This window comes from Eleutherodactylus coqui, chromosome 5 (genome assembly GCF_035609145.1).
Source record: "Eleutherodactylus coqui strain aEleCoq1 chromosome 5, aEleCoq1.hap1, whole genome shotgun sequence".
NCBI lineage: Eukaryota > Metazoa > Chordata > Amphibia > Anura > Eleutherodactylidae > Eleutherodactylus > Eleutherodactylus coqui.
Window position 1 is genome coordinate 256,112,368 of NC_089841.1, and position 12,232 is coordinate 256,124,599.

General features: G+C 43.2%; 1 protein-coding gene across 2 annotated transcripts in view; it reads left to right on the top strand.

Moving 5' to 3' along the window:
- CERS1 (ceramide synthase 1) overlaps positions 1-12,232 on the top strand; it is a 111,020-nt gene that overhangs the window by 12,351 nt on the left and 86,437 nt on the right. Inside the window, exons 1-2 of one of the 2 annotated variants that reach the window (XM_066604551.1) lie at positions 9,717-9,774; positions 10,518-10,677. In XM_066604551.1, coding sequence (XP_066460648.1) covers positions 9,763-9,774; positions 10,518-10,677 — 172 coding nt within the window. In that variant the 5' untranslated portion in view covers positions 9,717-9,762. Of the gene's footprint in view, positions 1-9,716; positions 9,775-10,517; positions 10,678-12,232 lie in introns of those variants that run through there. The other variant, XM_066604550.1, reaches the window with a different exon arrangement.

Consider the following 12,232-nt stretch of genomic DNA (forward strand, 5'->3'; position numbering starts at 1 on the left):
TGCGCTGTTCATCTGCTCTAGCCGCTTGTACATCATCACTTCCTGGTTAAGGGATTCATAAATCTTGCCTCCAGTAAGTGATGGCTGTGATTGGTTCTGGAGCGTCGCGCTCAGCCAATCAATGCAGCGCTCGATGAACTAATCACAGCCATTGATCAGCTCAGCCAGGGTGATCGAAGAACCAATCAACAGCCATCGCGTTGTGGTAGCAGGATTTATGAATTGGCTAGCCACAGTAAATTCATTACTGTAGGAGCATAGAGACTGTGGAACTCTCTGACTGAGAATGTGGTGATGGCGAACTTACTAAAAGAGTTCAAGAGGGGCCTGGACAACTTGAGCGATACAATAGCTTAAGAAAGGTTGTTGATCCAGAGATTATTCCAATTGCCAGACTGGAGTCGGAAAGGATTTTCTCTTAAATGGGGAAAATTGGCTTCTACTTCTTTGTTCTTTTTTGGCTTCCTCTGGATCAACATTGGGGGTAATAGGCTGAACTGGATGGACATGTCTTTTTCAGCCTTCCATACTATGTTATTTATATATCACAGCGCTGTGCGGAGATGTCATCACTTGCATCTGTCTCTGTACGCCGTTGGGGTCACAATCTAAGTAGATTACACGCTACAAAAAGGAATGATTTGAGCAATAGGGAGGAGCTCTGCATCATTTATGACACCTATTTACTGAAAATGGAGAGAGCCTTTGCCTTTATGCCATTGCCTCTATTTTTACAAACATGAACATTTCAATAAATTAGAAAATATGTGAAGCAATCACTGAGGTTCAATTAAAAGATCATCTTTTGTCTTAAAGAGAACATGAAAAAGTTCCCCATTAACTGATTGGTAAGATCTGAGTACGGCTGATATTGCCAGGGGACCCTAATAGGAAATGTGATTCAGGATTGTCTTGATGATAAAACCCTTTTAATGGAAGCTGTAAGGACGGCCAAAAAATTGTTGAAAGTGAAGTTAATTGCTGTTTGTGAGAACAACAATCTCTTATCTCCGTATCTTGGAAGAGTTTATATGATCAATTATTGGTGTCAAAGAACGAAATGAAAAACTACAACTCACAGATTTATACTGCATCAAGGAAAAACACTTTTCTGGTTTCCATCCATATGTTTTGCACCAATAATAAAATGTGGCTCCCAAAACCTACACTATCATATTGTTATATGTCCACTGATCTCTGCCATTTAAAGGGGATTGTCCAAGTTAAGGGAACCCCTTGTCATTGAGTCTCCCATGTTATAAAATAACAAATTAACAGTTACTTTACTCTCTCCACTCCAGCTGTGATGTTCCATAAACCTGTGTAGTAGCCAATGACAGTGCTCAGCCATGATCGTAGGGCGCTGTCATTGGCTACTGCAGCTTGTTTGTAGACGGGCTCAGCCTGCCAAGTGACATCATAAGGAGACCAGAGCCGGGGGAGGAGGACAAACGGAGAAGCAGGAAGAGGTAAGTAACTGCTGATTTATTTTATACCATGGGGGACCTGCTGACAGGGGTTTCCCTTTACTCAGACAACCCCCAAGTAAATCTCAGGTGGTCAGAATGACATCACATGACCCGCCTGAGCAGAAGGACTGAATGAATATCAATTGTCGCTGGAGTGGCACTTTAAGTGTGTGCAGTGTTGCCAGAGCAATTAGGATAGTCACTATTTCTTAAGACCTGATCATGGCTTCCCCAGGACCCAACCATAAGACTTTTAACTTTTTCAGTAAGGAAGGCAAACTAATTTCAGCCTGCTCAAAGATGCTTTACATAGAAGTAGACATATCTGAGCCAGATGATAGCACTGAACAACAATTACAGAAGGCTTTACCCTCCCCTACTCCAAGCTCAGAAGCAGAAATGGCATTAGAAGTCCCCAGGGGTGGAAATATTACTAAATATCTCATGAAAATGGCAGCTGGGGGGTTGGATGTATTAGGCAGCTAGTGAACAGTTCTTGAAATTGATATCTTGGAAGCATTAAAAATTGTCACTCATGAGAATCAAATTGTGAGGTTTTGACAACTTGGTCAGAGTGTCTCCAAAGTAGCAGCTCTTGTGGGGGGTTCCCAGTAGGCTGTACTTACGGTGTTTCCTCAAAAATAAGACACTGTCTTATATTAATTTTGCCCCAAAAGAGGCACAGTGTGTTATTTTCAGGGGGAAGACATATACTCACCTGGTCCGCGGCATCCTGATGGTCTCCGGCGGCGAAGAAGCTAAAAGGGTAGACAGGGAGGACTCCGCTGTTTGCCGCAGTGCCACTGGAGACCATCAGGACGCCATGGACCAGGTAAGTATTGATTTGGGGGGGGGGGGGGGGTTCAGCTAGGTCTTATTTTCAGGGGAGGCCTTATATTTCAAACCTCCCCCGAAAACTGTGGTAGGTGTTACTATCAGGGTAGGACCCACTTTCAGGGAAACTTGGTAGTACCTATCAAAAGTGCTCCTAGGAAGGACAAATGGTGAACCATCAGCAGAGTCATTAGCGCCCGAGACTCATTGATGTGCATGGGGTAAGAAGGCTAGCCTGTCTAGTTTGATCCCACTGAAGGTCTACTGCACCACAAGTTGTTGAAAAAGATAATGCTAGCTATATAAAGGTGACAGAACACATAGCACATCACAGCTTGTTGCGTATGGAGCTGCATAGTCATAGACCAGTTAGAGTGCCCATGTTGACCCCTGTCCACTGACAAAATCATCTACAATGGGGAGGTGATTATCAGAACTGGGCCATGGTAAGAATGCTTTAGAAAATAGAAGTGTTAATAGTTGTTTTTTTTTAATTAGCAAAATGCAAAGTTGCTGAATAAAAGAGATAAATCAAATGAATATTTGGTGTGACCACCCTTCACCTGCAACACAGCATCAGTTCTTCTAGGTGCACTCTCCCACATTTTGTGAAGGAACTCGGCAGGGAGGTTGTTCCAAACATCTTGGAGAACTAAGCACAGATCTTCTGTGGATGTCGGCTTGCTCAAATCCTTCTATCTCTTCATGTGATCCCAGACAGATGATGTTGAGATCATCTCACTGTGGAGGCCATATCATCACTTCTAGGTCTCCTGTTCTTCACACTGACAACGGTTCTTAGTGACATTGGCTGGATGTTTGGGGTCATTGTCCTGCAGCAGAATAGTGCACCGCTTCCCACCATGCTTTACTGCTGCCTGCAGACACTCATTATTGTACCGCTCTCCACCATGCTTCGCTGCTGCCTGCAAACACTCATTATTGTACTGCTCTCCACTATGTTTCACTTCTGCCTGCAAACACTTATTATTGTACCGCTCTCCACCATGCTTCATTGCTGCCTGCAGACTCTCATTATTGTATCACTCTCCACCATGCTTCGCTGCTGCCTGCAAACACTCATTATTGTACTGCTCTCCACTATGTTTCACTTCTGCCTGCAAACACTTATTATTGTACCGCTCTTCACCATGCTTCATTGCTGCCTGCACACTCATTATTGTATCACTCTCCACCATGTTTCACTTCTGTCTGCAGACACTCATTATTGTACCACTCTCCACCATACCTCACTGCTGCATGCAGACACTCATTATTGTACCACTCTGCAGTCTAGATGGGTCCACCTGGGTTCCACTGGTTTCTGCCAGTTTTCAGCTGATAGTACTGTTGGCCATCTCCTGATTTTGAAGAGAAGTAAGAATGATGTGTCTTTTATTTGCTGCTCTAGGTTTTCTTGGCCAATCACTATGCCTACAGTCCTCAACTTTGCCTGTTTGTTTGTGCTTCTTCAAAATGTAGTGGCCCAGCGTTAACAGGGCCCCTCCATAAGTATGAATGTGTTTGTGTTGTGCATTTGTATTGTCAGTGTCTTCTATATAGTGTGCCTTTGATGTCTATCGCACCTCTGGACTCAGTCGTGGGGTGCATTCCCACGAACGTATATCGGCTTGGTTTTCACGCCGAGCCGATCTACGTCGTCCTCATCTGTAGGGGGGGGGGAGGATGGAAGAGCCAGGAGCAGGAACTGAGCTCCCGCCCCCTCTCTGCCTCCTCTCCGCCCCTCTGCACACGAGGACATCCTCCCATCCTCTTCCATCCTCCCCCCCTGCACACGAGGACAACGTATATCGGCTCGGCGTGAAAACCGAGCCGATATACGTTCGTCTGAATGTAGCCTTACCATCATGTAGGACCTGTGACATGACACTGCAGCAAAGCTTGATTGTTCATCACCCAGTTTTAAGCCTCCTACACAGCTGTTTCTGTTTCAGTGACTGACTGTGTATCAACCTACATTGAAAATGATGATCATGATCACCTGTTTGGTATGATTGGTTAATCATACACCTGACTATAATGCTACAGGTACAATGCAAGTGCACCTAGAAGAACAGCTACTGTTGTCAAAGCAAAGGGAGGTCACACCAAATATTGATGATTTAAATTTCCCTTTTGTTCATTCATTTTGCATTTTAATTGAAAAATTTAACTACGGTATTAACACTTCAATTTTTGCAAGCGTTCTTACTTTACAGCATTTTTTCCGCACCTGAAAAATTTGCAGACTACTATATATGTTAAACGTTTTTTTTATAACATGGGATCCTATGGGTGAAGGATGGTCGATGAATGTCCAACAGATAGGCATCCAATAAGGCACCCGTCAGGCAAATGCATTTTTTTCATGTTTGTTTAAAGCGGTCAGTTCATCAAAAAGATTTATCATCTATCTAGAGCATAGATGTTCAATCACTAGGGGTCCAACCACTGGGAGCCTAAGGGATCATGAGGATAGCTCCAGTCCTCCAGTGAATGGAGTAGTGGTGTGCGTATGTGACCATCACTCCAATCACTAGCTACCGTATGCAAATAACCATTAACCTTAGTACCATTGAAGTGAATAGAGCTGTAATCACATCACCACTTCATTCACTAGGACTCGGGTTGTGCTGTTTTTGTGATCCCTGGGGGTCCCAGAGATTGGATCCACAGTGATCAAAATATTTATTCCTTATCCATAGGCCTCCTGTCCATGATATTTCACTGTGTTACCCACAGCGATAATCAGGATAACTATGGAAAGCGCAGCCCAATGTATACAAGCGGAAATTCGCTTGCGATTTTCCACTTGCGTCTAAAAATCGTTGCATGCTGCAATTCCCCGGGATGAACCTATCATTAAAGATCCATGACAAAGTGCTCCCTGGCGGCAGTATATCGCACCGCCCGTGGACAGGCGGTCTAAATAGGGGATAAATGTTTTTGGTGGGATTACCCCATTAACATCTCGCACCATACATATTGGGATATGTTGGGTTATTAGACAAGTTAAGGAAGGACATATTTGAAAAAAATAATCAGTCTGGGGTTTATAATTCACTATTACGTCTTTAACCCCTTAGTGAACAACTAATTTATCATTTTTTTTCATCGTCACATTCCAGGAGCCATAACTTTTACATTTTTCCATTGACCAAATAAGGGCTTGTTTTTTGTGGGACTATTTTTTTTCCAATGGCATCATTTTTGGGTACATATAACGTGCCGGCAGCATGATTCTGGCAATATCAAGCTTATAAAGTTTTTTTATGTTTTGCTACTTTTGTACACAAAAAATCCTTTTTTCCCCCAAAGATTTGCTTTTGTGTCGCTGCTTTCCAAGAGCCGTAGCTTTCCAAGAGCCATAGCTCTATAAGGGCTTGTTTTATGCAGGATGAACTCTTCATTTATCTGAATTTTCGGGAACATATAACATTTTGATTGCTTTTTTATTCCATTTTTTTTAGAGGCAAGATTAACAAAATGTGCAATTCTGCCATGTTTTTAATTATTAATTCTAACAGTGTTCACCGTGGAGTATAAATGATATTTTAAATTAATTCTGCAGGCCGATACAATTACAGCAATACCAAATTTACATTGGTATTTTTAAAACTTTTTCACATTTAAAAAAAAAAAAAAAAAAAAAAAAGGATTTTTGTTTATCGGTGCATTCAAATATTGTTCTTTTTTTTGTCAACGGTGTCGTGTGAGGGTTTTTTTTTGCGGGATGAGTTAATCTTTTTAATAGTACCATTTGTTTTTTGTAAGGAGAGTAAAGGATTAAACACTGAGGATCCGAAGTTTCTCTGGTCCCGGATATTAGAGCAAGTGCCCGGTTGTCATCCAACAGATGAGCCCCTTTCTTTACTCCAGACATAATAGAGCCCATGATAAAAATGTCATAGCAAGTGTCACATGGCAATATTCTAATGGTATGAAGATGTTTTGTTGCCTCAGGACCCGGACAATCTGCCTTTGACAAGACAATATTTAAGTACGCCTGTTAGGTTAAATAGCAAGTTAATAATCTAAAATACAATTTACATCTGAATGGCTTGGGGCCCTTTTACACGGGACGACCTTTTGGGCGCAGATACCCAACAGGTTGTACCAGCGATAATCATTCCTGTGCACACAGGAACGATCATCACTAGGGAATGGAGGTGGGGCGCCGGGAATCGTTGGGGCCCGTCCGCCTCCATTTGCAGCCAGTTGTTCATAAGTGGATGCAGAAACTGAAGATGAACGAGAAGCAAATGAATTCTCGTTCGTTGTTTGGTTACTGCACTGAACTGTAATCGCTGCGATTCTCGCTGGATCGTGGGATTGGCTTGTGTAAAAGGTCCTCTAGGAGAAAGAAAACTATTGGGTCAGCCAGGTTAACGCTTGGGTGCGAACCACATAAAGATGCTGGAGAAGGACCTAAAACAAGCTCTAGCCCAAAAACTACCTATGGGTTTATTATAAGTTAGAGCAGTTCTGTAAAGAAGAGTCAGCTAAAATCCCTCTGCAGCGATGTCACATTATGGCAGCTAATCAACCTCCATTATCAAAGCACCGGATCACAATTGGTTACCAAGATTATGTGATATATGGTCAGTATATCCTACAGCAGTGAACCCCGGGAGCTGTGGTACGGGACGGCTGGAATCACTGTGGGGACTACATTCAAGTTTATCAGCTTTACTTATGGCCACAGAGAGATTGCCCCTAAACCCAAAAATCCCCTCACAGGTTCTGCATTGGTGATATGGTTGTCTTTCTTCTTACGAGATGTAGCAGAACCACTAACACGTAATAGTCCTGACGGCAGTATGGACCGCCAGTGCTGTTCCAAGTTTATATCTCCTAGTAGCTAAATCCTAATTTTAGATCGAGGTCATAGAGCAGCAGAGGGAAACTGCTGAGGGATACAAGAGGTATGATTACCTCCCATCCTAAACATAGCCAGTAAACGGAAGGACCCAGAAGCTCCCTGTATTGCGTCTTATGTGGTTTCACTCACAGATTTAGATTTGTGCAGCTTTTAATGCAGAAACAATACCCAGAGAGGCTATCAAAAGGGTTATTTAGGTTATATAGTTTAAAAAACAGACGGCTGAGGGGCGACCTAATAACTACTGGATGTATAGATATATCAGGGGACAATAAACAGGTGTCTCCGATCATCTGTTATACCCAGGACTGTAACAAGGGGGCGCTCTAATAACTATATATAGATATAGCGGGGACAATACAGAGAACTCTCCCATCATCTGTTTATACCGAGGACTGTAACAAGGGGGCGCTCTAATAACTATGTATAAATATATCAGGGGACAATAGAGAGATCTCTCCCATCATCTATCATACCCAGGACTGTAACAAGGTGGCACTCTAATAACTATGTATAGATATATCAGGGGTCAGTACAGAGATCTCTCCCATCATCTTGTTACACCAAGGACTGTAACAAGGGGGCGCTCTAATAACTATGTATAAATATATCAGGGGTCAGTACAGAGATCTCTTCCATCATCTATTATACCCATCACTGTAACAAGGGATCGCTCTAATAACTATGTATAGATATATCAGGGGTCAGTACAGAGATCTCTTTCATCATCTATTATACCCATCACTGTAACAAGGGATCGCTCTAATAACTATGTATAGATATATCAGGGGTCAGTACAGAGATCTCTTCCATCATCTATTATACCCAGGACTGTAACAAGGGGCACTCTAATAACTATGTATAGATATATCAGGGGTCAGTACAGAGATCTCTCCCATTATCTATTATACCCAGGACTGTAACAAGGGGGCGCTCTAATAACTATGTATAGATATATAAGGGGTCAGTACAGAGATCTCTCCCATCATCTGTTTATACCCAGGACTGTAACAAGGGGCTGCTCTAATAACTATGTATAGATATATCAGGGGTCAGTACAGAGATCTCTCCCATCATCTATTATACCCAGGACTGTAACAAGGTGGCGCTCTAATAACTGTGTAAAGATATATCAGGGGACAATGCAGAGATCTCTACCATCATCTATTATACCCAGGACTGTAACAAGGGGGCGCTCTAATAACTATTTATAGATATATCAGAAGAAAATAAAGAGATATCTCTCCCTTCATCTATTTTACCCAGAACTGTAACAAGGGGGCGCTCTAATAACTATGTATAATATATCAGGGGTCAATAAAGAGATCTCTCCCATCATCTACCAGTATTATACCCAGGACTGTAAAAAGGAGGCGCTTTAATAACTATGTATAATATATCAATGAACAATACAGAGATCTCTCCTATCATCTACTTATATCCAGGACTGTAACACGGGGACACTATAATAACTATGTATAGATATATCAGGGGACAACACAGAGATCTCTCTGTATACCCAGGATTGTAACAAGGGGGCGCTCTAATAACTATGTATAGATATATCAGGGAACAGTACAGGGATGTTCCATCATCTATACCCAGGACTGTAACAAGGGGGCACTCTAATAACTATGTATAGATATATCAGGGGTCAGTACAGAGATCTCTTCCATCATCTATTTATACCCAGGACTGTAACATGGGGGCGCTCTAATAATTTTGTATAGATATGTCAACGGACAATACAGAGATCTCTCCTATCATCTATTATTCCCAGGACTGTGACTGTAACAAAGGGGAGTGCTCTCTACGTCTAGACAATAAAAGGTTTCTATACAACATAGAACGGGATTCTTTACTGTAAGAGCGAGGAGACTATGAAACTCTCTGACTGACAAGTGATTGCATACTTGATAAGAGACCACGGATACTTCATCTTTTCAGATGTTTGCCAGTCCCTATTTCTTTGCCCACTCTCCACAATTTCCAAGGCGCCATATTTAAATTTGTCTCGGCCAACAAATGCTCCAGAATTAGGCACGCTGTAATGTACTATCACTGACGACTGGGAGTTCTGGGGAGTATGCTTCACAGCTGGTGGTCTTGTCTGGACATGAAGAAACTTTGGGCACAAGTTCATGACTTGCTAAACCAGCTGTTTGTGGGTCAGATACTTAAATCACCCACAGTCTTCCTCCTGGGGGATCGCCCTCTTAGGTTTAGATTCAGAGCCCATAAGCTCATACAGTTATTTGTATGGCTGCAAAGATCCACATCGCCTGAAGTGATCAATAGAATATCCACAATTATGCTATTTGAAAGGATCCACGCAGTTAGGACGGTTAACTTTACTAATTTATACAAGACGATCTGGAAATCCCTCCAGAATGACTGTCTGTCCGACAATCTGGTGCTCCTATTACACCCAAGTGTTCATAGACGGAAGTGCATGTATTCTCCACAAGTTCACTGGAGTTTACAGCTTTGTAGTTCCCCAGGAAATGCTTTACAACCATACAAAACAACGACCACACCTCAAAGATGTCCACTGAATCTTGAAGACGCCGGTCTTTTATGAGTTCCCGGGTTTGTGGTCCATCAAGTTTACCTGCTTTTACCTTCTCCGTGCTCATCGCAGGGAATGTTCCATCTCTATTCAATATCTTTACACATTGTTCCATCAAACTAAGGCCACCTGCACACTGCCGCAGCGGGACCCAACCCGTGCCCCCTGCAGGTCTCACTTTCTCCCGCGGCTCCGGCTCTCTGATGTGTCGGCTGCTGGCCAGCCGGCGCATGTGCGGAGCGGAGCCAGCGGCCCGGGAGTGACATTTCTCTGCGGGCCTCTGCGAGACCCACACAGAAATAGAACATGCCATGATTTGTTTTCCGTGCGTGATTTCACGCGAACAAATCGCGGCCATCTGCATAGGATTGCGTTTTTTAATGCAATCCTATGGAAGCTTCCACGGGTAGAAATTCTAAGTCTAAGTTTGATATCAGTGGTGACGATATATATCACATGTACTCATAGTGACAAATGCTGGCGGGAAGATAAATATAACAAAAATAGATAATGACATCATAAATATCTCAAAAACTAGAGAACCTAGAATGAAATTGATGGTATTTTCAGAATCAGCGGCACAAAAATACCCAGAATAAGGTTTAAAATTCCAGGTATCATGCACATTTTTTGGGGGTGTTTTCCAGCAATATGTGCGGCATCCTTTAACCACCACAGGTTACTAAAGCGGACCTCTTATAGACACAAATACTGCGTACACAACTGTTCACTCATTTTAAACGTTTTCTGTCTTCCCCTACAGCCATTTTGTAAATGGTGTCAAGTGCAGCCGAGAGAAACAGAAAAGGTCCCAGAGAGTGCGTGGAAACTCCTGTTCTACAGCTGCTCGTGGTCTTACTGCTCATACCTACTTTTCTTCACGGAACACAACTTCTTTCACGATCCGTCTTCTACGTTCCACGGTACGTAAGCGTTATCACTCTGCTTATTCGTAACGCAGGGGAGAACCATCTTAAGGCCCATTTAGACTAGACGAATGTCGGGCAAACGTATCACCTGTAGATCGCTAACCAGGTCCTCCTTACGGTTGTTTACACGGAACGATTGTGGTTCAAAAAACTGTTCAAAAGAGCGAAAGTGAGCGATAATCGATTAGTGTAAGCGCAGCCAACGATCGAACAATGGATGATAAATCGTTTGCTTTTCTTTCATCGTTCATTGTGGATGCGAGGCATTTTTATATCAAAAACCGCCAAACATCACTTCAGGGAAGTAGTGATCCTTCGAGTGTTTCCTATTGTTTTCAGTGGGTAAACCCCGCATGGCACTGCGGCCCCATTGAAAATAATGGGCAATGCGAGGCCTTCCGTGGGAACACCCAAAGATAGGACATGCTGCGATTTTTCCCGCAATGCGATGCGGATAAAGAACGCTCATGTTAATAACCCCATTCATATTTGTGCGAGATTTGTGTTTCTGACAATGCACAAGTCTTGCGCGATTTTCTCGTCCGTGTGAAAATGGCCTAAGAAAGATTTCACAGGAGCGTATGCACAAATACGCTTGCCACAGTGCAGCATATTTGACATGAACGAGGTTTGGAGAGGACTAGAGATGAGCAAGCATACTCACTAAGGGCAATTGCTTGAGCGAGCATTGCCCTTAGCGAGTACCTGCACGCTCGAGAGACAAGGTTCGGGTACCGGCGCGGGGGAGCAGTGAGTAGCGGCAGTCAGCAGGGGGGAGAGAGGGAGAGAGAGATCTCCCCTCCGTTCCTCCCCGCTCTTCCCCGCAGCTCCCTGCGCGCCGCCGGCGCCCGAACCTTTTGTCTCAAGCGGGCAGGTAATCGCTAAGGGCAATGCTTGCTCGAGTACTGGCTTTAGCCAGCATATAGCGCCGTTGTATAATGGCAAAAAAAGAGTGAGCCCCCTAGGAAAACCAGGATACAAATTGGATTGGAAAGGGTTAAGTCACAAGAAATCAATAGTTTTGTTTCATCCCATTATGCAGCTGTGATTTTCATGGCCGCATAACGGGACAAAAACACGCCCATCCGTTCAAGCCCTCAGGGTGTCACGCACGTGTCTGCGCATATCACTGTAATTTTTGCGCACGCAAGGCCAGTTTACACGCACTTGTAAACTTTTGTGCAAAACACAAGAAAATACAGCAGGTCCTTCAAAAACGCACTTATGAGAACAAACCCATTGAAATCAATGCGTTCTATTCTCTGCGTTTAGCGCACGCAGATTGTCTGTGCAGAAAGACGCTTGTGTGAAAAAGCCCCTTTAAACTTCTGATTGTGGGTACGAGCGCAATGCATTTTTGCGTATCTATATACTTGCAATTTTCACACATGTTGAAAAATCACAAGTGCTTCCAACAATTGTATTCGCATTCGCGCACTCCTCTGCTTAACTTTTTGATGCATTTAACAAGGCCTATTAGCATATTTCGCTGTACTTTTTGTGCCCGCAAGGCATGTTTATTTGCGTGCAGCAAACAAAGACGCAACGC